The following is a 24,656-nucleotide window of genomic DNA, read 5'->3' as shown; positions in this document are numbered from 1 at the left end:
ACCTGTCCACATGTTTTGTTTTGTTGTCTGTCTCCCCCTTCTAGCCTGTGAGCCCGTTGTTGGGAAGGGACTGTCTCTATATGTTGCTAATTTGTACTTCCCAAGTGCTTAGTACAGTGTTCTGCACACAGTAAGCGCTCAATAAATACGATTGAATGAATGAATGAATGAACATGCCCTGCCCACAACAAGCTTCTGATATTCTTGAAGGTTTTCCTAGAGAGGCTTGAGGCCCCAGCCTCCTAGGCAACTCCTCAGGAAGGTCAGTCAGTCAGTCTGAGTACTTACTGAGTACTTACTGTGTGCAGAGTACTGTACTAAGCGCTTGGGAGGAAGGCTTATACTCTGCCCAAGTACCAGCCATTGCTGGAAGTGGTGTTACGGGAGTGAAGATGGGAAGATGGGAAGCGGTCAAGAACTTTTTTCACTCTTGGATTTGATGAGGGGCCATTCGGTTCCCAGTGCTTTTGCCTTCACCAACCCCGAGGAAACAAGGGAACTGAGGCCCCCCTGGCTCCAGCACCTCAGTTCCCCCAAGATCAAAGACACCCTGTGATCATGGGCACCCTGCGAATGGACTCTGGGAAACAGTAATCACCACTCAACCCAAGAAGCAAGAAGCAGCATGGCTAAGTGGACAGAACACCAGCCTGGGAGTCATAAGGACCTGGGTTCTAATCCCGGCTCCGCCACATGTCTGCTCAGTGACCTTGGGCTCTGGGCCTCAGTTACCTCATTCGTAAAATGAGGATTAAGAGTGTGAGCTCCATGTGGGACAGGGACTGTATCCAACCTGATTAACTTGTATCTATCCCAGTGCTGAGAAAATTGCTTGGCACATAATAAAAGCACTTAACAAGTACAGGTTCGGACAACTGACTTCGATGGGGCTGGCGACATCCAATGCCACAGTAGGAGCCCCTTTCCTTCCCCTCACACCTCAGTGTTCACCCACTAAACCAGGCCGGTGGCGGAGCTTCCCGTTGGTAATGTCCCGACTGGAGGACTTGATCACAGTGCTAGTGGCTTACATGGGCCGACTTGAGCGATTCATTTCCTGGTACCATTTTCCCCACACAAATGGCTGCCCTGGGATTCATGCATTCACTCAATCGTCTTTATTGAGCAATTACTGTGTGCAGAGCACTGTACTAAGCACTTGGGAAAGTATGACACAATTGGATCTCGGGTACTACTCATGAAGAAACTTAAACCTTATTAAAAAGTTGTCACTGACCTTTATAAACCTCCTCCACCCTCCCTCGCATCGTTTAACAACTCTAAACAGAACCCGGTGCTTGGAACAAACTCGCCCACTTTGCTCTACCCCCACCCTCCCGCCCCATAGCACTTGTGTATACATGTACATAGCTATAATCCTATTTATATTAATGCCTGTTTACTTGTTCTGATGTGTCTATATATCTATAATTCTATTTATTTATAGAAGTCCCCCTTTAAGACTTCCCCCTTTTAGACTGTGAGCCCACTGTTGGGTAGGGACTGTCTCTATATGTTGCCAATTTGTACTTCCCAAGCGCTTAGTACAGTGCTCTGCACACAGTAAGCGCTCAATAAATACGATTGATTGATTGATGCTATTGATGCCTGTTTACTTGTTTTGATGTCTATCTCCCCCGTTCTAGATTCTGAGCCTGTTGTGAGCAGGGATTGTCTCTCTTTGTTGCTAAATTGTACTTTCCAAGCACACAGTAAGTGCTCAATAAATATGATTGAATGAATGAACCTATTTGCAGTTACTCTTGCCCCTAACCGACCCTGGTGCAGTGGAAAGATCCCAGAACTAGGAGTCTGAAGACCCAGATTTCAATCCTGGGTCCACTACTAATCTGCTGTATGACCTTGGGCAAGTCACTTAACTTGCCTGTGACTAAATTTCCTCATCTGAAAAGTAGGGATGCAGTGTGACTCAGTGGAAAGAGCCCAGGCTTTGGAGTCAGAGGTCCTGGGTTCAAATCCCGGCTCCACCAATTGTCAGCTGTGTGACTTTGGGCAAGTCACTTCACTTCTCTGGGCCTCAGTTTCCTCATCTGCAAAATGGGGATTAAGACTGTGAGCCCCACGTGGGACAACCTGATCACCTTGTATCCCCCCAGTGCTTAGAACAGTGCTTTGCACATAGTAAGTGCTTAACAAATACCATCATCATCATCAGGGATGAAATAGCTGTTCTCCCTCCCACTTTGACTGCGAGCCTCGTGTGGGACAGGGGACTGTTCCTGACCTGATTATCTTGTAACTACCCCAGTGCTTGCATATAGTAAGCACTTAAAATACTTCACAATTATTCTGGTGCTCCCCTCCTCTCCCCAACTCTCTTAACACCCCCTCTGCACACACACCAACACACACTGGGAAATTTATTAGACATATTTATTTATGTACAAACCTATACACACAGCAATTCCCAAGCGCATGGGGCAATCTCTCCTTCAGTGCTGCCCTGTTTGCTTTCCAGTCCGTATCAGTTGGCCGTCACCCGCTGGTGAAAGTTTAGGAGGGATGGACCTTCCTTCTCCCTGCTCCTGACTCCTGAGGCAGTTCCAGCCAGCTCAGGGCTCGAGGTCCCCCAAGAAGCCCCACATCTATAGCCCACCTCCTCCGGCTGGGCTCGCCCCCTAATCTCCACTGACGATTGCGTCCGGGCTGAGTTTGGCTCAGGATTCTGCTCCGTGAAGGGCCTCCAACACCCTTTTCTAAGGTCTTTCGAGGCCTCCTCCTTAACTGTAAGCAATGGGTTTCAGAGAATCTCCCAAAGGCACAAGCTGGGAGAGATCCTGGGGGTCTGGGTGTGGAGAGAAAAACCTTCAAGTTGTACCCTCCCTTACCTGAAAGACTGAGGAGAAAATCGTGCAAGTGTCGGCCCCTTTCTGGTGATGGGGATTGGAAGTTCCAAGTCTTTGCCTCCTGGCTCCTTGCTTCCCTCTCCCTCACCACGGACCTTGATACTGTTCACACCGTGGCCACACTCCCTTCCCTGAGCCTGGAGGGTCAAGGCAGGCCTGGGGCAGGAGTTCACCCCTCTGTCCTGCTACCTCTCTCCCCTGTGGTCCCCCTGGAAGGGCAGGGGGGTCAGGGGACAACTAGTTCCCATTAGTAAAGTGCTTTGAGATATGGAGGTGGGCAAAATATTGCTGTGGACACTTGTTTCTGATTGCACTATACTGGGGGGGGATGATGGGAGAATTGGCAGGAGAGAGACTGGCAGGATGCCCAATACAAGGTCTGCTTCAGTCACCCAATCTGGCCTGTCCCCGCCAGGGCCACTATGGATCGGAAGGGCCAATTTCTAGCCTGGGGGACCCACCCTGCTCTCCCCATGATAGGGGCCCAGAGGGAGGCTGCCTGAATTCTCCTGCTCATCAGCCACCCCAGCTCTAGACTGAGGATTAGATCTGGAGAAGAAACAGGTGAAACTCCTGGCCCCTGATCTTGCCACAGGCCACATCTGCTCACCTGCTTTAATCACTTGCCAAGCACCTGAATCAAAGTTGGAGTGGGGGAAATGGGCAGGTGGCCAGTTACCTGAGGAAGGTCATTGTGGGGGAGAAGAGCAGAGACCCGCCCATTGCCTGATTAGTCTTCACGGCCTGCCCAGCCCTTCCCTGTCAGGGGCCAACGGCCTGCCCTTGAGAAAACCGGGCAGAGCTGGGGTTAGAAGGCAGGGATCCCAATCCCTTGTTGGGCCTCTGACTGCAGGAACAGCAAATGAGGTGAAATGAAAACAGGTAGTGAGGGAAGGGATCTGGAAAATTCTCCCCTGACCAGGGGGATGGTCCATGCCTGGCCCGGCCAGTGCCACCCTGAGGGTAGGGGTGTAATGGACACTTGCTGCTGCCTGGGAAAACCCTTTTCCTCTCCTCACTCCTGCCTCCCAGAAAACTGAGATATCTATGATCGTTCATGGCCCATTGCATTGTTTTAGTAAGTGCCTAAGGACTCGACAACCCACACCCACCCTCTCCACCGGTTCCCCCCCGCCCACATTCGCACACCCCCTCATGACAGCCAGAAGTTGGCGGGCACGTCAGCAGAGAGCACGCCCTCTCCTTGGAGCCACAGGATACCGGGGAGGATTCAGGGATGGCTTGGGGAAGGGTCGGGGCAGGCTTGTCTGTGTGCCCAGGAGGGTCTTTTGTGCTTTACCGGAGGAGGAAAGGAAGAGCATATGCACCCAGCCCAGCTGCCTTGACCTCAAATCCGGCCCTAGGCCATCGTGGGGAGGGGAGCTGGGGGAGCCGAGGGGCAGCCTCAGGGGCACCTAATTACTCCTATCTTCCCGTGGGAGGTGGTGCCCTGGCCGGGGCTGGGGGGGTGCCTGCCATGTTGAGGATGGAGCAGGTCATGCGTGTGCCCCGACTGTAGTGTGGAGGGAGGAGCCAGGGCAGAGCTCACTTTACGTGCTCCGCGGCGTGAGAGGAGCAGTAATACTTCTTGTGGGCTATGAAGGTGGACAGGCTGCTGAACTTGATGTTGCACAAGCGACAGTATCTGTGGTTGCCGTTGGGAGCGTTGGCCGGGAGGCTCTTGGTTGGTGGGGGCTGGGTGCTCTTGTCCGTGAACACGGGCGGGGTGGGGGGCTTGAGGAGGGGGGCTTCAGGCACTGGTGACAGCGGCAGGGAGGGGCCCGTTGGGGAGAGAGGCAGGACGGGCCTGGGGGAGCCAGCAGGCACAGGACTGCCATTGGAGGAGATGGGGGGCTCCTTGGGGTCTTGGCCATTGAAGCTGTCCCTGGAGAGCCTGGGGCCTGGCTGTGGGGATGAGGATGAGGAGGAGGAGGAGGAAGACGAGGAGGAAGAGGAAGAGACGGTGGAAGAAGAGGCCAGGGGGGGAAGCGGGAGAGGAGTGGGCAGGCTATTCTCTGCCCCACTGCCAGCTGGCGTCCGGGCCAGAGGGCCGGAGGCCTCGGCCAGTACGTGTCCTGCCAACGGCTGGGCCACAAAGAGGCCGTGGGCGTGACGGAAGTGCTCGATGAGGTCTCCCTTGACGGCCCCATTGAGGGGACAGTATGGACACACGACCAGCTGGGGGGCCTTCCCTTCGGGGAGGTGGAGGGCCTTAGGGCCCAGGAAGCGCTGTAGAACGTCCCCCGCGGGGAACGCGGCTGGCAGGCTGGGGGCCTTGGCCGGGCCGGCCCCCTTCTCCACTTTCACCCGGGCCCCGGGAGGACCCTCGGGCTCCTCCCCAGCAAACCCTTGGGCACTAGCCCCAGCGGGTCGGAGCCTGGGGAGGCTCTTGACCTTGTGTAGCTGCTCCAGGGCGCTCTGCTGGAGGGGGGCAGCGGGGCAGTAGAACTTCTTGTGAGCCAAGTAGGCCTCTAGGCTGTGGAAGCTGACCCGGCAGGGTGTGCATTCGTGGTAGTCGGCCAGCGGGAGGAGGGGTGGGGGTGGCGGTGCTGCCGGCTGGACCTCCCCGCTGCGCAGGCGGGGTTTTTTGCTCAGGTCAATCGGGCCCTCGGCGTCCGGGCCGGAACTCGGCGAAGGGGCGGAGGCGGGTGCGGTGGTGGCCCCGGGGAGCGGGGCGGGAGGGTCGGCCGGGCCGGGGCCCCGCTGGGGAGAGGTGGCGGTGGCAGTGGGGTCAGCCCCAGGTGGCTGGGGGCGGCGATGGGGGAGAGGGGCCGGCAGGAGGGCCGGCCCGGGAGCAGCGGCGGTGGCCACGGTGGCGGCGTGGATCTCATAGAGCTTGCGGCGCTTGCGGGTGCGCACCGGCTGGGGCAGGAAGGCCACCTTGGCGGTGGAGCCGGGCCGCCGCAGCGGGGGGTCGTGCCGCGAGGCACAGTAGAAGCGCTTGTGCACCGTGTAGGTCTCGTGGCGGCTGAAGCGGATGTTGCAGGCCTCGCACACGGTCTTGGTGGGGTCGTCGTCGGGGTCGCCCCCGGAACTGCTGGGGCTCTGGCTGCCCTCGCTCCCCCGCCCGGCTCCGTCCGCCTCCGGGGAGGCCCCCCTGGGCCGGCCGCCCTCCTCCGCTCTGGCTTCGGGGCCGGGCGGGGAGCGGGTGTCCCCTTCGTCCCCCCCCATCCGGGGGTGTGGGTGCCCCCTGGCCCTCGGGTGGCTGCGGGGACAGGAGCGCCCGGGCAGGGGCTGCCCCCGGGGAGCCTCTGGGGCCCGCGCTTTTGGGCTTGCGGACTCCCGGCGGGCCGTCCTCGGGCAGGTGGCGGCTGGAGCAGTAGAGCCGCTTGTGCACGTAGTAGTTGTTGATGTTGTTGAAGGTGATCTCACACTCGAAGCAGGTGGCCCCCTTGGGCACGGGGGTCCCGGCGAACAGGGCCGGGGGGCCGCCGCCCCCGCCGTGCCCCTGCTTCAGCCGGCTGTGCACCAGCTCGGACATCTTGGCTAGGATCTCCGAGGCCTGGGGGACCACGGAGGCTTCGGGACTGAACAGGTACTGCGGGAGGAAGACGGTGCCCCCGGCGTGGCCTGGGCAGGGCTCGCTGGGTACCGGGCTGGACCCTGGGGTGGGGCTGGCCAGCTCCGACTTCACCTTAACCAACGGCGGGCTGTGCGGGGACGGGGTCCTGGAGGAGGGTCCGGGCTCTCCTGGGCAGCGGCCCGTGGCCCCCTCTGGCCCGGCGCCATGGCTCTCCTCGAGCTCCTGTTTGACGCTCATGGTTGGCATCGCCTCCTCGCTGGCTGAGGACGAGGCGGAAGAGCAGCCCTCCCCGGGGGCGTCTCCATTCTCCATCTCGGCCCGGGGTCTCCGGCCCACGGGGTCCGGGGTGGCAGGGGGGGACTCGGGCTGTAGGGGCCCCGGGCCAGGGGCGGGGGCCACCGGGGGACCGTGCGGGATCACATGCTGCTGGAGGCTGGGGAGACTGTCGGCGGCGAGGCTGGGGACGCTGCATTTGAGGACTGGGGTGATCCTCCCCTGGGCCAGACCTGCTGGGAGGGGAAAAGAGGGAACTGGAGGTCAAGAACAGCATTCCCAACTGCCTCTGGACCCACTGGCCCGGGCTGTGGAGAGGCAGAGGCGGAATGGGGGCAGTCACGGTATTTACTGAGCCAGCCTGGAGGCCCTGCCTTAAACCAAGAACTTGGGAAAGGATCACGGCGGGCACGTGGGTGGTAACAGGCTTCGAAGTGGCAGAGAGGGGGGAGTTCTAGCTCATAACCCACTGGTCCCTGAGTCTCTTTTCATTCATTCAGTCGTATTTATTGAGCACTTACTGTGTGCAGAGCACTGTACTAAGCGCTTGGGAAGTACAAGTTGGCAACATATAGAGACGGTCCCTTCCCAACAACGGGCTCACAGGCTAGAAGGGGGAGACAGACAACAAAACATATTAACAAAATAAAATAAATAGAATAGTGAATATGTACAAGTGAAATAAATAGAGTAATAAATCTGTGCAAAGGGATGGGGCAGTGAATAGGGTGGCAGTTTGCTCCGCCAGTTGCCAGCTGTGTGACTTTGGGCAAGTCACTTAACTTCTCTGTGCCTCAGCTACCTCATCTGGAAAATGGGGTTTAAGACTGTGAGTCCCCAGTGGGACAACCCAATCACCTTATAACCTCCCCAGCGCTTAGAACAGTGCTTTGCACTTAGTAAGCACTTAATAAATGCTATTATTATTATTTAGGAGGCAGAAGCATAAGCCAGGCAGCTCTGCAGCTCAAGTACCTCTCACTCCTCTGACCTTCCCCCACCTCCGCTTTCCTGAATAACTTTAGCTTTCCTCCTCTTCCTTCTCCTCCTCACCCTCCTTGTCTCCCACCCCCAAGCCCACCCCCACCACAAGGCTCGGTGCGGCAGTCCTGGCCGCTCTGCCCTCCCGCGGGACAGTGGCTTACCTGGGGGGGGCCGGCTTAGTGGCTGGGAGCCCTGAGTTGGGGGAGTATAGTTCGCCTTTGGATCCCGGCTGGCAGATCATGTGATTGGTCACCAGATGGCTGTACAGAATATCCCGGGTGGTCGAGACGAAGCCACAGCTGTGGCAGACTCCTAAAAGCATCGGGCCCAGAGTCAGTGCCCCAGGTGCGGTGGGACTGGGACTGCTAATAACTGCGGAATCCAGATCCTGGACCATGCCCTCTGGGAGTGGGGCGCACGTATTAGTGAAAAGACTAACGGCAAGAAATAAGAAGCAGCGTGGCCTAATGGATAAAGCCCGGGGCTGGGAGCCAGAGGTTCTTATCCCGGCTCCGCCACTTATCTGCTGTGTGACCTTGGACAAGCCATTTAACTTCTCTGTGCCTCAGTTTCCTCAACTGCAAAATAGGGACTCAATACCTATTCTCCCTCCTACTTAGACTGGGAGTCTTATGGGGGAGAGGAACTATATCAGGCCTGATTGACTTGTATCTATCCCAGGGCTTAGAGTAATCTGACCTATAATAACCACTTAACAAATACTATTAAAAAAAAAGGAAGCTGAAGGTCAGGCCCCTCTTTCCCCACCCCTGGGCTTCTCTGCCCGTGTCTCTTCTGGATCCCGCCGGCCTTCCTGACTTTGGTCTGCAATTCTCAGATCTTCAGCCTGCGTGGTTGGGGTCATTCTAGTGTAGTGGGCCGGATGTGTGTGTCTTGCTCCACAGTCCCTGGACAGGTCCTCCCTTCCTGCCACTCCTTCTTACCATTCAGTGTGTCTGTGTGCACCTTCAGGTGTCTCTCACAGTTGGCCTTTGTGGTGAACGCCGACAGACAGATCAGACAGACAAACGGCCTCTCTCCTGCAAGATGGAAGGTGACAGGGTGGCGTTAGGAGGTGGAGTGCGGCCTGGGTCCAGGGGCGGCAGAAGTGGCGATTGCCTGGGGGCCGTAGCCTGGGTGGGGAGGTTTTTTACACCAATGCACTGTGGGGATGAGATGGGGTCAGGGCAGGCCAGAGCTAAGAAAATAATACCTAGGCCCATTTCTGCTGAGGGATGAGAATGCGGGCGTGTGTGTGTTGGGTGGATATGTGTGGCCTCGTGGAAAGAGCATGGACCTGGGGGTGGCTGGGGGTGGGGGGCGGTCAGAGGACCTGGTTTCTAGTCTTGGCTCTGCCACTTGCCTGCCGTGTGACCTTGGACCAGTCACTTTACTTTTCTGAACTTCAGTTTTCTCTACCTTCTATAAGGTAGAGATTCCACACCTGCTCTCTGTCCTATCTATACTGTGAACTCCACACTGGGCAAGGACTGTGTCTGATCTGACTGTCTTGAATCAACCCCAGCACTCAGTACACTGCTTGGCACAAAGTAACAAATACCATTATTATTATTGCCCCTGTTTCTGATCTAGGCCCCGAGGCAGAGAGAGAGCATGAGAAGCAGCAGGGTCTAGTGAAAAGAGCACAGGCCTGGGAATCAGAAGGACCTGAGTTTTAATCCCGGCTCCTCCACTTGTCTCCTGTGGGACCTCGGGCAGGTCATGTAACTTTTCTGTGCCTCAGTAATGTCAACTATAAAATGGGGATTGACTGTGAGCCCTATGAGGGGCATGGGCTGGGTCCAACCTAATTAGCTTGTGTCTAACCCAGGGTTTGGCCTAGTGAATGGAACAGAGTAAGTGCTTAACAAGGACAAAGGATTGGGCAGTGCCCTCTCTGGAAGCTTCTCTACAAGCAGACAGCAGGACATCGCCTGGTACGCACTCAATTCTGTGTGGGGTAAAGGCAGAGGACCCAAAAGAAGCTGGGCCTCTAGGTCCTTACTAGCCAAGGAGCCCCTGGCGAGCTCCAACCCTCCTCTGGGTGGGAGATGGCTGCTCCTGGGATCCAAGAGAGAGCTGAGACTCCCACCCCCAACTTCTCATTTCAAGGGACCCCCACAGTGCCCTTTCTGCTGAGCCTGTCCCTCAGCCCATGTCTCTGCTGCTCGGGAGGCCAGAACATGACCCGATGGAAAGGAGAGACAAGAGCAGGGGCAGAGACACCATTAGGACATGTGGCTGTGAGGAGCCACCCAGGTGTCCTTCCGGCTCTGGCTCACAGCAGCCTCCAGGGCGTCCTTACCGCTATGGCTGCGCATGTGGATCTCCAGAGAGCTGGCGCTGGGGCAGCTCTTCTTGCACTGGGGGAAGGGGCAGATGCGCTCATTGGGGTACGTGTCCTTGGGCTTCTCCTCCGCGGATGGGGAGCTGGAGCTCTGGCGGCTGGCGCAGTAGTACATGAGGTGGGCCTGCAGGTTCCTCTCGCTCCGGTACCAGATGCCGCAGTCCTTGCAGGGAAAGACGTCCTCTGGGGAAGAGGCGGGGGAAACAGGCATGAGGCTAGCTTGTCGTGTTCACGTGCTCCCCCGACGGTCTCCGTTTAACAAAAGCCGCTGATGTTGGGGGTCTTCTCTGCCCACTTCCACCAGCCCCAATCCTCACCCCGCCCACGAATTCTCCCCTCACAGCCAGGGGTCGGTGGCTGGGACACTGCCTTGCCTTGGGCACCTGAAGCAATCATGGCTCCTCCTTTTCACTAACTCTGTTGTATTGTGCTTTCTCAACTTTTTCTTACTACAGTACAGTGTTCAGCACATAGTATGTGCTCAATACATAACACTTATTGATTGATGTTTTAGTGTCCCCTCTCCTGAGCACCCTTGGGACTCCAACCCCAATGGTTTTCCCCCAAACAGCTGTTAGCCCCAACTCCCTGGCCCTCCAAACTGTAGCAACATCCAGCTCTGGAACCCTAGCAAACCCCAAGGCATCTCCAGACTCCATTTTAGGCAAATCCTTATCTGGCAGAGTATTTGGGAAGTGACTGAGGAAATGTTGCAACTGCGCCGTCCTCCTCCACAACAACTAAGGTGGCCATTCCTCCGGTTTTACACCAATCCGGTTTTCAGCTGGTCTGTCCCCTGTCTGGCCCTGATAAGGCTCTGTGGGGGTCTATTGCTGGCATTTTTATTTTAATGCCCAGTCCTTCCTCAGCTTTGCCACATCCCATGGCTCAGAAATGGCCCGGGGGCCTGGAAGGGGAAGGCAATGGCCTGGAGAGAGGGAAGAGGTCAGGGGATTCCCAAGGAATGCATTCTACAATTCTACATAGAAGGTCCCTTACGATCTAATTATGTTATGTTGTGTGCCCTGCATAACACAGGTAAACGTACGTTATGCTTATGACTTCCGGGTTGGCAAAGGGGCATCTGGTGTCTTTTGAGTGACAGCAATGGCTTCCCAGGATTATGTCTCATTTGTTTATCTTCTATCTACCCTAGTGCTTAACACACAATAAAAACCATAACTATCAAACATTTATGGAGAGCCTACTGTGTGCAGAGCACTGGCCTGGGGCTTGGGGCTATACAACAGACTATAAGTTATGGTCCGCATGCACAGGAGTGACTGCACATGAAACCACAAGATTGGGGATGCAGGGAGAGATAGGTGGCAGGGATTACCAAGGAAGAGGTGTGGAAAGGATGGGGGTCTTTCACTCTTGTCCCTATTCTCTCCCTCAGTCCAACTCTCTCTACTTGGCTGCCATTCCCAGATCTCCCTCTGTCCTTTTCCTGCTTGTTCTAGGCCGCATTTCATCTCCTTCCAGTCCCATCCGTTGACCTCTCTCCATGTTGTGCTGGGGCGGGGGGAAGCTTTGGCAGCTCTGAGCTCCCTGGCAATCTCAGAGAGGATGCTGCCTTTACTGGCAGACGAGGAGCAAAACCATTTCTGAATGAAATCCAGGCTGCTCCCTCCTAATTAATCAGGGTTTTTATGGCCCTTCAAACCAGGATTTTATTGCCTTTAAAACCATATCTAGACAGCCCAGGGCAAACATCTTTGGCAACTCCATTTGTTACATATGGATTTCATTGTTCCTTCCGAAGGGGCATTTCCAGACTCCTGCAGAACATATTGATCAAAGGCAGATTCCAGGTCAGTCAGGAAATACTATCAGCTTCAGGTTGGGAACAATGGCCCCAAGGTGCTCCCTGCCTCCTCTCTTCAATGTGTGTGTATGGAGGGGGGAGGCGGGGACGGAACTGCTGAGAAAAGGGCAAACCATGGTAGGTATGTCAACTACAGCCTGGACAACTTTGGTACATTTTTCAGAGTAAACATTTAGGATCTGGGGGGGCGGGGGGAAGAGGAAGAGAGAGAGAGAGAGAGAGAGAGAGAGAGAGAGAGAGCGCGCAGTCAAAGGATCATTTTCCCATTAGATGGTAAACTCCCTGAGGGCAGGGATATTGTCTACTTATTCTGTTACAAGTGCTTAATGTAATTCTAAAGTGCTTAATGTAATGCTCTGCTCACAGTAAGAGCTTAATAAACACTACAAATAATGATAATTATGGAATTTGTTAAGCACTTACTATGTGCCAGGCACATACTAAGCCTATGTACTAAGCGCTATGGTGGAGACATGCAAATCACGTTGGACACAGTCCCTGTCCCAGATGGGGCTCACAGTCTCAACCCCCATTTTACAGATGAGGGAACTGAGGTCCAGAGAAGAGAAGTGGCTTGCCCAAGGTCACACAGCAGACAAGTGGAGAATCAGCGTGGCTCAGTGGAAAGAGCCCGGGCTTTGGAGTCAGTGATCATGGGTTCAAGTCCCGGCTCCGCCAATTGCCAGCTGTGTGACTTTGGGCAAGTCACTTAACTTCTCTGGGCCTCAGTTACCTCATCTGTAAAATGGGGATTAAGACTGTGAGCCCCCTGTGGGACAACCTGATCACCTTGTAACCTCCCCAGTGCTTAGAACAGTGCTTTGCACATAGTAAGTGCTTAACAAATGCCATCATCATCATCATTACTATTATTATTAAGTGGTGGAGCCAGGATTAGAACTCTTGACCTTCTGACTCTATCCACTAAGCCGTGCTGCTCTCCAAATACTATTGATGGATCGAATGATCAGCCAAAGGGGAGTACCAGGAGAGAACTGTGTCGGTAAAAACCTCAATTAGATTTCGGCTCCAGGAGAAGGGAGTAGTCCAAACCATTGAAGGCAGCTGAGAGGTTGAGGAGATTTAGAATAAGGTCCACTAGATTTGGCCAATAGGAAGTCACCGATGACCTTTGAGACCAGGCTTCATCATCTTTAACAGTATTTACTGAACGCCTACTTTGTGGAAACCACTGAAAGCAATTAAAACATAAAAAGACAAGGTTCCTGCCCTTGAGGCTCTTGGAACGAAAAGGATGTGAGAGGAGGGAACTTTTACCTTGTTTTGCACTGAAAAGAGCCTGGGCCCCAGGTGTGACCTGTCAATACCTCATGGTCAGAACATCGGAGATCTAGTCAGCAATCAGACTCAGAAATCCAGGCCAAAGTTAATCTATGACTAGCTCTTGCCATCACCTAATAAATACGTTTAGTGGGGGGAAGGGGAGTCCTTCCGGAATTAGTGCTTCTCTCCTCAACTCGTGTCCCTTTTTTCAGTGCTTAGAACAGTGCTTGGCACAAAGTAAGTGCTTAACAAATACCATCATTATTTTACATACCTCTGCCTCCCTCCCACTTCCATTCAGTATATGCTCAACTTTTCAGGAACCGATTACCATCACAGGTTTATGGATTACCTAGACTCCTAAGCCTTTTTTATTTTTAAGTGCTGGGGTAGATGCAAGCTAATCAGGTTGGATACAATCCATGTCCCTTGTGGGGCTCATGGTGTTTAATCCCCATTTTACAGATGAGGTAATTGAGACATAGAGAAGTTACATGATCTGCCCAACGTCACAGAGCAGACAAGTGGCAGAGTCAGGATTAGAATCCAGGTCCTCTGATTCCAGACCCATGCTCTTTTCACTAGGCCAAACTGCTTTTCCTCCTTTCCATTCTGCTGAGGCCCTTGGGCCTCTTTCACCCCTAATTAAGACCTCCACCAGAAGGTGGGCAGGGAGAGAGAGGTTAAATTCCATCTTGCCTGTTGTGCGACGTTGGAGAAGTCACTAAATTTCTCTGTGCCTCAGTTACCTCATCTGTAAAAAGGGGGTTAAGACTGTGCGCTCCATGTGGGACTGGGACTCTGTCTGTCCCGATTAGCTAGTATCTACCCCGGGGTTACCTAGAGTACAGTAAATGCTTAACAAATACCATTTAAAAACAAAAACCTACAACCAGATCACACTGCTTCCTGGGAACCATCGGGCCTGTCAAAGGTTTGCTGGGGAAGGTCGCTGAAACCCTTCGTTAAAATGAGATTTGGGGATTATCTGTGAATTTCAATTAGCCAGGAGATCCCTTCCCTCTTTGACCAGGGGTAATTGAGAGTTAACTGGGCCTCGATCTCCCTTTGAAGGAGGCTTCTTGAGAGGTGACTGTCCCTAAGAATGATTTAATCATGAGCTCAGCCCAAGCCTGCTGCTGGGAGGGGCTAGAGGCCTGGAAAATAGGGTGGGGAGGAGGAGGCTTTAATCAATAAATAGTATTTAATGAGGAAGGGGAGGAGAGAGAGAGGAGGAGGAGGAAGACAGGAACCCCTTTTAGAATAAGAGAGACAGACCATCGGCTACTCACTGTTGACTACGGCGGTGGCCAGAATGGCAGCCATGCCAGCCTGCTGGGGCAGAAGCTGAATTTCCGAATGTAGGGTCACGGGGTAGGTGGGATCTCCGGGCTCCGTCTTCACTGTGTGGTTGGGGATCCCCTGGGGCTCAGCCATGATGAAGGTGGTCATCAGCTCCTCTCCGGACACGGGCTTCGTTGTCTTGCACCAAACGGCCTCTTCTGGGGATGGAGGATGGACCCTCGTCAGTCCCTCGGTCCCCACCCTAGGAGGAACCCAAAGGCGAAGGCTCCCGGCCGTAGGCGTCACACAGAGAAGGCCTTGGCTGAAGCAGAGTGGGCTCTCCCACAGGGCTGGCTGTTTCAACGAAGAAACCACCCAGGGTACTTTTCCCGGCTGAGTTCAATCAAACCCTTGCCCAGTTTTGGAGCTACTGGGCCCTAGGGGCAGGGAGTGGGGGGAATATCATTCTGCTTAACAGTGTGTAAATAACCAAGCTGAAATTCTTCTCTCCCTCCCCCACTAGTTTCCCCTCTTAAAGAGACATTAGCTAAAATTTGTGTTTTCTCTTCTCTTCCCAGTGTCTTCAGAGCTTTTTATTTTCCCCTCTCAATCCCACTGATTTCCCAGCCTTCTGCTCTCTCCCTCATCCCACCTGTTTCCTCCCCTGTCTTCCCCAGGGTTGGTATTCATTCATTCATTCAATCGTATTTATTGAGCGCTTACTGCGTGCAGAGCACTGTGCTAAGCGCTTGGGAAGTACAAGTTGGCAACATATAGAGACGGTCCCCACCCAACAGTGGGCTCACAGTCTAGAAGACTGCATCTGGGGCTCCCTGGATCTCATTTCTTTCGAAGGATGGCATTTAGTAAGTGCTCACCGTAAGCCAACTACCGTGCCAAGAGCTGGGGATCGATTCTAATACCGGCTCTGCCACTTGTCAGCTGTGTGACTCTGGGCAAGTCGTGGCTCAGTGGAAAGAGCCCGGACTTTGGAGTCAGAGGTCATGGGTTCAAATCCCCACTCTGCCAATTGTCAGCTGGGTGACTTTGGACAAGTCACTTAACTTCTCTGTGCCTCAATGACCTCATCTGCAAAATGGGGATTAAGACTGTGAGCGCCCCCGCCCCTGCCGTGGGACAACCTGATCACCTTGTAACCTTCCCAGCACTTAGAACACTGCTTTGCACATAGTAAGCACTTAAAAAATGACATTATTATCATTACTATTAACTTCTCTGTGCCTCAGTTACCTCATCTGTATAATGGGGATTAAGATTGTGAGCCCCACGTGGGACAACCTGATCACCGTATATCCCCCCAGCGCTTAGAACAGTGCTTTGCACATAGTAAGTGCTTAACAAATACCATCATTATTATTATTATCATTATTTAAGAGTCAGATCAGACATCGACCTACCCACCTGGGGCTCAATGGCCGAAAGGCAGAACAGGTATTTTTTTCCCCCTCATTTTACAGATGAGGAAACTGAGGCACAGGGAGGTTGTGACTTTTTATGGTATTTGTTAGGCGCTTACTATGTGCATGTGAGGAGCAGCGTGGCTGAGGGATAGAGCACAGGCCTAGGAGTAAGAAGTACTTGGGTTCTAATTCCAGCTCCACTTTTCTGCACTTAACTTCTCTGTGCCTCCGTTACCTCATCTGTATAATGGGGATTAAGACCGTACACCCCACTGTGGGACACGGACTTGTCCAACCTGACTAGCACTGTACTAAACACTGGGGTAGATACAAGCTAATCAAGTTGGACACAGTCTATGTCTCACATGGGGCTCACAGTCTTAATCCCCGTTTTACCGATTTTTACCGATGAGGTAACGGAGGCACAGAGAGGCTAAGTGAACTTGCCTGAGGTCACAGAACAAGAAAACGGTGGAACTAGAGGAAGAGAACCCAGGTCTTCTGACTCCCGGGCTCGTGCTTTTTTCCAACTGTTTCGCGGTGTCACTGGATCTGCATTCCTGGTTTTGTGTCCCTCTGGGCATGGGTGACATCGTGTGTGTTTGTGTACCTATTTCTCTCTAGGTCCCTGGGGTATTTATAATAAAAATTAATAAGTATGCTATTTAAGCGCTCGCTATGTGCCAAGCACTAAGTGCTGGGGTAGATAGAAGGTAATCAGGCTGTTCCATGTGGGGCTCACAGTCTTAATCTCCATTTTACAGATGAGGTAGCTGAGGCACAGAGAAATTATGTGGCTTGCCCAAGGTCACACAGCTGACAAGTGGCGGAGACAGGATTAGAACCCATGACCCTCTGACTTCCAAGCCCGTGCTCTTTCCACTAAGCCACAGTGTGTTTGAAGCCTGTCCCTTCCCATTTGTAGTCTCTGATATGTGATGAGTCTCATGGGAGTTTGTTTCCGTGTGTGTGTGTGTGTTTGTGATTAGTATGCATGTAATAATAATAATAATAAGGTTGGCATTTGTTAAGCGCTTACTATGTGCAAAGCACTGTTCTAAGTGCTGGGGGGGGATACAAAGTGATCAGGTTGTCCCATGTGGGGTTCACAGTCTTAATCCCCATTTTACAGCTGAGGTAACTGAGGCTCAGAGAAGTTACGTGACTTGCCCAAGGTCACGCAGCAGACATGTGGGGGAGCCGGGACTCGAACCCATGACCTCTGACTCCAAAGCCCGTGCTCTTTCCACTGAGCCACGCTGCTTTGCTGCATGTGTGTGCTAAGCGCTTAGTACAGTGCTCTGCACACAGTAAGCGCTCAATAAATACGATTGAATGAATGAATGAATGTGTGTAACCTTTTGTTCTTTGTGTGTATGTATATGTACATATTTCTGTTCCCCTGAGAGGCTGTGTGTCATTTATACATTTAGCTATTTCTTGTGTGAGTGCATGTATGTGTGGGATGGCTACAGCAGGATAGGGAAAGAGACGAAGGGTGGGAGGGAGAGGCAGACGGCTAAACTATCTGGGCTGTGCGATCTGCTGTCTGCTGACAAAATGGAACTCCTCATTCGTCCTCCCAAATTTCTTCCTCCACCTAAATCCCATCGCAGTTGACAACACCATCATCCTCCCCAAAACCTTGGCACTGTCCTTGACTCTTCTTTTTCAACTTTCATATTCAGATGCTTGTGCCCACGTGATACCTCCCCTGCCTGAAACTCTCTCTCCCTTCAATCAATCAATCAATCAATCGTATTTATTGAGCGCTTACTATGTGCAGAGCACTGTACTAAGCGCTTGGGAAGTACAAATTGGCATCACATAGAGACAGTCCCTACCCAACAGTGGGCTCACAGTCTAAAAGGGGGAGACAGAGAACAGAACCAAACATACCAACAAAATAAAATAAGTAGGATAGAAATGTACAAGTAAAATAAATAAATAAATAAATAAATAGAGTAATAAATATGTACAAACCTTCAAATTTAACAGATCGCTTCTTGCCCCACATTCAATCATCATAAAAATTATTGTATTTGTTGAGCACTTACTACGTGCCAAGCACTGTTCTAAGCACTGGGGTAGATACAAGGTAATCAGGTTGTCCCATGTGGGGCTCACAGTCATATTCCCCGTTTTACAGATGACGTAACTGAGGCACAGAGAAGTTAAGTGACTTGCCCAAAGTCACACAGCTGATAAGCGGCGGAGCTGGGATTAAAACCCACGACCTTTGACTCCCGGGCTGTGCTCTTCTAGTTCTCAGCCCTCAGATCGCTCATGTTTGTGTTCTCTTAGTCTCTTTCTCTCTCTCCCTACCCCTAGACCAATCGGCCGTATTTACCGAACACTTACTGTGTGCAGAGCATTGTTCTAAGTCCTTGGGAGAGTACAATATGACAGAGTAGGTAGACTAGTTCCCTGTTCGTAAGGATCAGCGTCAACTGGCTGGGTGACTTCCAGCTAGGTTTGATCACAGCTTGTGAATCAGTGTCGTCTAGTCAATAGAGCAAGGGTCCTGGAGTCAGAAGACCTGGGTTCTAATCCCGGTTCTGTCACTTGCCATTGCGTGGCCTTGGACATGTCGCTTTACTTCTCTGTTCCTCAGTTTCCTCACCTGTAAAATGGGGATTAAATCCCACTCCCTCCTACTTAGACTGTGAACCCTATGTGGGACAGTGACTGTGTCTGACCTGGTTATCTTATATCTAACCCCATACTTAGTACAGTGTGTGGCATATAGTAACTGCCTAACATAAAGAAAAAAACAAAAAAAACTCCTTGGGGCTCGTGGGTTTGGGAAGGGCTTTCTGGAGGGGACAGGAGTCTTCTCTTCCAGGTTGCTTTTCCCTCCTAGCTGTGCTCAGGTTAGGCAAGGGCAGCAGAAGCAGCGTGGCTCTGGGAGCCAGAGGTCATGGGTTCTAAACCTGGTTCCGCTGCATGTCAGCTGTGTGACTTTGGGCAACTCACTTAACTTCTCTGTGACAGTTACCTCATCTGTAAAATGGGGAATGTGAGTCCCACGTGGGATAACCTTGTATCCCTCCCAGCGCTTTGAACAGTGCTTGGCACATAGTAAGCGCTTAACAAATGCCATCATTATTATTATTATGGGCTCATTATTATTATTATGGGCAGACCACTCTAGCCCGGAAGCAGGGAGTTGGTGAACCGGCTGGGAGGTGCCCAAAATTTTGCATGTGTGAGGCAGTGGCCCAGTTCTTGGACTGATGGGGCTAACAATCAATCAATCAATCAATTGCATGTATTGAGTGCTTACTGTGCGCAGAGCACTGTACTAAGCGCTTGGGAAGTACAAGTTGGCAACATATAGAGACGGTCCCTACCCAACAGTGGGCTCACAGTCTAAAAGGGGACTGCAGCAACTGGGGAGATTGCCAAACCTTAATCAGTCAGATCTGGAGCTCTGGGGGGATCATCATCATCAATCGTATTTATTGAGCGCTTACTATGTGCAGAGCACTGTACTAAGCGCTTGGGAAGTACAAATTGGCAACATATAGAGACAGTCCCTACCCAACAGTGGGCTCACAGTCTAAAAGGGGACTGCAGCCACTGGGGAGATTGCCAAAGTTTAATCAGTCAGATCTGGAGCTCTGAGTGGGGGGGGGGGGAGCCTGAGGATACAGGCTCTGAAGCTAAGAAACCCATCAACCGGTTTGGCTTGAGTCAAAATCGGAATCCAGAAAAGCCAGCTCTGTCTCACCCTGAAGGGTTCGGATTTTCCCTGGAATTATTTGGTTTCTGGCAATTCCAAAAACAGCCGGAAGGTGGCGCCATCGGTCAACACGCTACTGTTTAGGGCCTTCTACCCATTTATAATAATAATGATGGCATTTATTAAGCGCTTACTATGTGCAAAGCACTGTTCTAAGCGCTGAGGAGGTTACAAGGTGATCAGTTAGTCATGGGGGGCTCACAGTCTTAATCCCCATTTTACAGATGAGGTAACTGAGGCACAGAGGAGTTTCTAGACTGTGAGCCCACTGTTGGGTAGGGACTGTCTCTGTATGTTGCCAGCTTGTACTTCCCAAGCGCTTAGTACAGTGTTCTGCACACAGTAAGCGCTCAATAAATACGATTGATTGATTGATTAAGCGACTTGCCCAAAGTCACACAGCTGGACAGTTGGCGGAGCTGGGATTCGAACCCATGAACTCTGACTCCAAAGCCCGTGCTCTTTCCACTGAGCCACACTGCTTCCCCCAATAATAATAATAATAATGACATTTATTAAGCACTTACTATGTGCAAAGCACTTTTCTAAGCGCTGAGGAGGTTACAAGGTGATCAGTTTGTCCCATGGGGGGCTCACGGTCTTAATCCCCATTTTACAGATGGGGTAACTGAGGCTCAGAGAAGTTAAGTGACTCGCCCAAAGTCACACACATACACACCCATTTGATAATCATAATTAATAATAATACTATTAATAATAATGGCATTTGTTAAGCGCTTACTATGCAGAAAGCACTGTTCTAAGTGTTGAGGGAGATTCAAGATGTTCAGGTTGTCCCACGTGGGGCTCACAGTCTTCATCCTCATTTTACAGATGAGGTAACTGAGGCTCAGAGAAGTTAAGTGACTCACCCAAGGTCACACACATACATACCCATTTGATCATCATAATTAATAATAATAATATTAATAATAATGGCATTTGTTAAGCGCCTCCTATGCAGAAAGCACTGTTCTAAGCGTTGGGCGAGATTCAAGGTGTTCAGGTTGTCCCACGTGGGGCTCACAGTCTTCATCCCCATTTTACAGATGAGGTAACTGAGGCTCAGAGAAGTTAAGTGACTCACCCAAAGTCACACACATACATACCCATTTGATAATCATAATTAATAATAATAATATTAATAATAATGGCATTTGTTAAGCACTTACTATGCAGAAAGCACTGTTCTAAGCGTTGGGGGAGATTCAAGGTGTTCAGCTTGTCCCACGTGGGGTTCACAGTCTTCATCCCCATTTTACAGATGAGGTAACTGAGGCTCAGAGAAGTGACTTGCCCAAGGTCACACAGCAGACACGCATTTCTTTATTTTACTTGTATGTATTTACTACTCTATTTTATTAATGATGTGCATATAGCTATAATTCTATTTATTCTGAAAGTTTTGACACCTGTCTACTTGTTTTGTTTTTGTTATCTGTCTCCCCCCTCTAGATTGTTAGCCCTCTGTTGGGTAGAGACCATCTCTATATGTTGCCGACTTGTACTTCCCAAACACTTAGTACAGTGCTCTGCACACAGTAAGTGCTCAATAAATACGATTGAATGAATGAATGTGGCGGAGCCAGGATTAGAACTCATGACCCCTGACTCCCAAGCCCATGCTCCTCCACTGAGCCATGCTGCTTCTCTCTAATAATAGTGCTAATAATAGTGCTAATAATAATAATAGTGCTGGTATTTGTTCAGTGCTTACTATGTGCCAAGAACTGTTCTAAGCGCTGGGGGAGATACAAAGTAATTAGGTTGTCCCACATGGGGCCACAGTCTTAATCCCCATTCTACAGATGAGGTAACTGAGGCACAGCGAAGTGGCTTGTCCAGAGTCACACAGCTGACAAGTGGCCGAGCCGGGATTAGAACCCACGACCTCTGACTCCCAAGCCCGGGCTCTTTCCACTAAGCCACGCTGCTAACAACTGTGGTATCTGTGAAGTGCTTACTATGCGCCAAGCCGGGATAGGTAAGATAGAAAATGGGGATTCAATACTTGGTCTCTCTTCTACTTGGTACAGGGACTCACCGTACCTCGTTCTCGCCTGTCCCGCCATCGACCCCCGGCCCACGTCATCCCCCGGGCCTGGAATGCCCTCCCTCTGCCCATCCGCCAAGCTCGCTCTCTTCCTCCCTTCAAGACCCTACTGAGAGCTCACCTCCTCCAGGAGGCCTTCCCAGACTGAGCCCCTTCCTTCCTCTCCCCCTCGTCCCCCTCTCCATCCCCCCATCTTACCTCCTTCCCTTCCCCACAGCACCTGTATATACGTATATATGTTTGTACATATTTATTACTCTATTTATTTATTTTACTTGTACATATCTATTCTATTTATTTTATTTTGTTAGTATGTTTGGTTTTGTTCTCTGTCTCCCCCTTTTAGACTGTGAGCCCACTGTTGGGTAGGGACTGTCTCTATATGTTGCCAACTTGTACTTCCCAAGCGCTTAGTACAGTGCTCTGCACACAGTAAGCGCTCAATAAATACGATTGATGATGATGATGATGATGACTGTGTCCAACCTGATTAACTTCTTTCTATCCCAGCGCTTAGTACATGGTAGGTACTTAACCAATATCGTTATTATTATTAATGCCTATGATAAAGAGTATGATAATAATAATACTTAGGAGCGGACAGAGGAAATCTACCAGCGCCTTCCCTCCCTGAAAACGTCAGACTTTCCACCAGTAGGGTAAGGACCCAAGACAGATTTGAAGGTGGCTGAGACAGTCCTCTTCAAACTACTACTGTTTGCCCTCCTGTGATCCTGACTCCCAAGAGACTTGGCTGGTGGCAGTGAGGCTCCTTCCTAAGAGGCTCCATCACCTCCTGATTAGGCCTCAGGCCAGCCTTGCCCTGTTAGGAACCTCCTTGTCATCATTATTTGTAAAAATGATCATGAAAGTAATAACAACTCCACTAACAGCTGGACTGCATAGTGTCCCCTTCACAACTCCATTATCACATTTCATCTTATAACATCTCTAAGGCAAGAAGGGGCAGGTGTTATTATCCTCACTTTAAAGATTGCCCTGGGGGACTTAGTGACTTGCCCAAAGTCACACAACAAGCCAGTGACTGAGCTGACTGGAAGACAGACTGGAACATATTCTATTTATTTTATTCTGTTAATATGTTTTGTTTTGTTCTCTGTCTCCCCCTTCTAGACTGTGAGCCCACTGTTGGACAGGGACTGTCTCTATGTGTTGCCAACTTGTACTTCCCAAGCGCTTAGTACAGTGCTCTGCACACAGTAAGAGCTCAATAAATACGACTGAATGAATGAATGAATGACAAAGTCAAGCTCTAATAACACCTGGGATTGTGATCACAGCTTTCTTCCAAAAAGCTCAAAGCCTTTCACTTTTACAATCTCACTTATCTTCACAATATCTCTTTGAAGTGGGGTGAAAGCAGGAAAGATCTCCATTCTAAGGATGGGGAAATAGGTTCTTGAGCAGTTTGGGGACAGGCAGACAGTAGATGTGCAGAATTAGAACTCAGTTCTCCTGACTCCCTGTGCACTAGACTGAGAGCTCCTTGTGGGTAGGGAATGTGTCTGTTACACTGAACTCTCCCAAGAGCTTAGTACAGTGCTCTGCACACAGTGAGGGCTCAATAAATACTACTGAGCGATCCTGCCTTCCAGTTCTATTGTAATAAGGGCTCAATGAACACCATTAATTGACTGAATGATTGATATAGGGTACCTTTATAATTTAAGGCTTGTAGATCCCTCTCCTTAACACAACTGCTATTTTCAAAACAGCCCTTCCACCCGACTCTCTGGTCTGCCATCTCCATCTCCTCAGGGGGTTCTCAGTCCAGCAGCAAGGCTAAGGTCAGCCAACTCTGGCATTAAGGTTGGAGCAAGACATTTTGTTTCCCAAATCATTAATACCCTCCATTTTCTCTAATACCCTCTCTAGGAATCAGTGGGAGCAGGTTGGGCTGTAAGCTCTTTGAGGGCAGGGATTCAGTCTACCAAATCTATTGTATTGGAGTCTCAAAGGCACTTAGTACAGTGCTCTGCCCCACTAGGCACTCAATAAATAGAGAAGCCTTTGGGATAGAGCTTAGGCTTGGGAGTCAGAAGGACCTGGGCTCTAACTCTGGTCTGCCCTTTCATTCATTCCTTCCATCCATCCATCCATCCATCCATCCATTCAATCATATTTATTGAGCACTTACTGTGTGCAGAGCACTGTACTAAGCACTTGCAAAGTACAATTCAGCAATAACCCCTTGTCTGCTGGGTGATCTTGGGCAAGTCACTTCACTTCTCTGAATCTGTTACCTCATCTGTAAAATGGGGATTAAGAGTGTGAGCCCCATGTGGGACGTGGACTGTGTCCAATTCGATTAGCTTGTACCTATCCCAGCACTTAGTACAGTGTCTGGCATGTAGTAAACACTTAACGAATACCATAAGAAAAATACCACTAATTAACTGATTGGCAACTAAATTGTCAAGTGGCTCAGAAATGCTTCCAATGTTTAGGGAGAATTTCAGAACCCTTGAGTGAGCAAATTTCTGAACAAGTCTCCTAAATCCAAGTTGCAGTCCCAGGGGTCTCCATCCCTGCTCCTGCTCCTTGCAGATAGTGAAGAGAAAGAACTAACTGCAACCAGCCCTGCACTCCTCTTTTTTCATCAGGTAAGCTCCATCCTGCTGGGAATGTCTGCAGAGTTCCTCTCTGTGAAAGATCAGCAAGGGATCCAGAACATCTCTTACTTCCAACGGACTAGGGTGGAAATGCTATTCTCTGGATTTTTGCTTTCAACTATATATATTTTTTTAAAGTTCATCCTTCTCTATGCCCTTCCACCCTTCCTCAACCCCTCCATTCCTCTCCAACTCTCTGTACTCCTCTCCAGCCCACTTCATCATGAGCCCAGACTGAGGCCTCAAGTCTCAAGGAGCATCCCTCTTCCACCCAAAGTGTCTTAAGGATCCTTCCTTGAAGAACCCCTTTTTCCTGTAAGGAGCTAGGGGAGAGCAGAAAGGTGGAAAAGGAAAGGAGGTGGAATGAGGGAGGGAGGGAGTTGGAGACAACAGGAAAGGCAGAGTGATAGATGG

The 24,656-nt window shown here is 51.1% G+C and overlaps 1 protein-coding gene across 1 annotated transcript in view; it reads right to left on the bottom strand.

Annotated features, from left to right (window-relative positions):
- Positions 1 to 2,380: 2,380 nt before the first annotated feature.
- The window catches only part of ZFPM1 (zinc finger protein, FOG family member 1), a 203,376-nt gene continuing 181,100 nt past the window's right edge, over positions 2,381 to 24,656 (bottom strand). The window contains 6 exon segments of the mRNA XM_038753764.1: positions 2,381 to 6,035; positions 6,037 to 6,904; positions 7,815 to 7,959; positions 8,592 to 8,687; positions 9,953 to 10,177; positions 14,399 to 14,608. Coding sequence (XP_038609692.1) covers positions 4,413 to 6,035; positions 6,037 to 6,904; positions 7,815 to 7,959; positions 8,592 to 8,687; positions 9,953 to 10,177; positions 14,399 to 14,608 — 3,167 coding nt within the window. The 3' untranslated portion in view covers positions 2,381 to 4,412.

This window comes from Tachyglossus aculeatus, chromosome 11, assembly GCF_015852505.1.
Source record: "Tachyglossus aculeatus isolate mTacAcu1 chromosome 11, mTacAcu1.pri, whole genome shotgun sequence".
NCBI lineage: Eukaryota > Metazoa > Chordata > Mammalia > Monotremata > Tachyglossidae > Tachyglossus > Tachyglossus aculeatus.
This window is presented reverse-complemented; position numbering and strand designations above follow the sequence as displayed.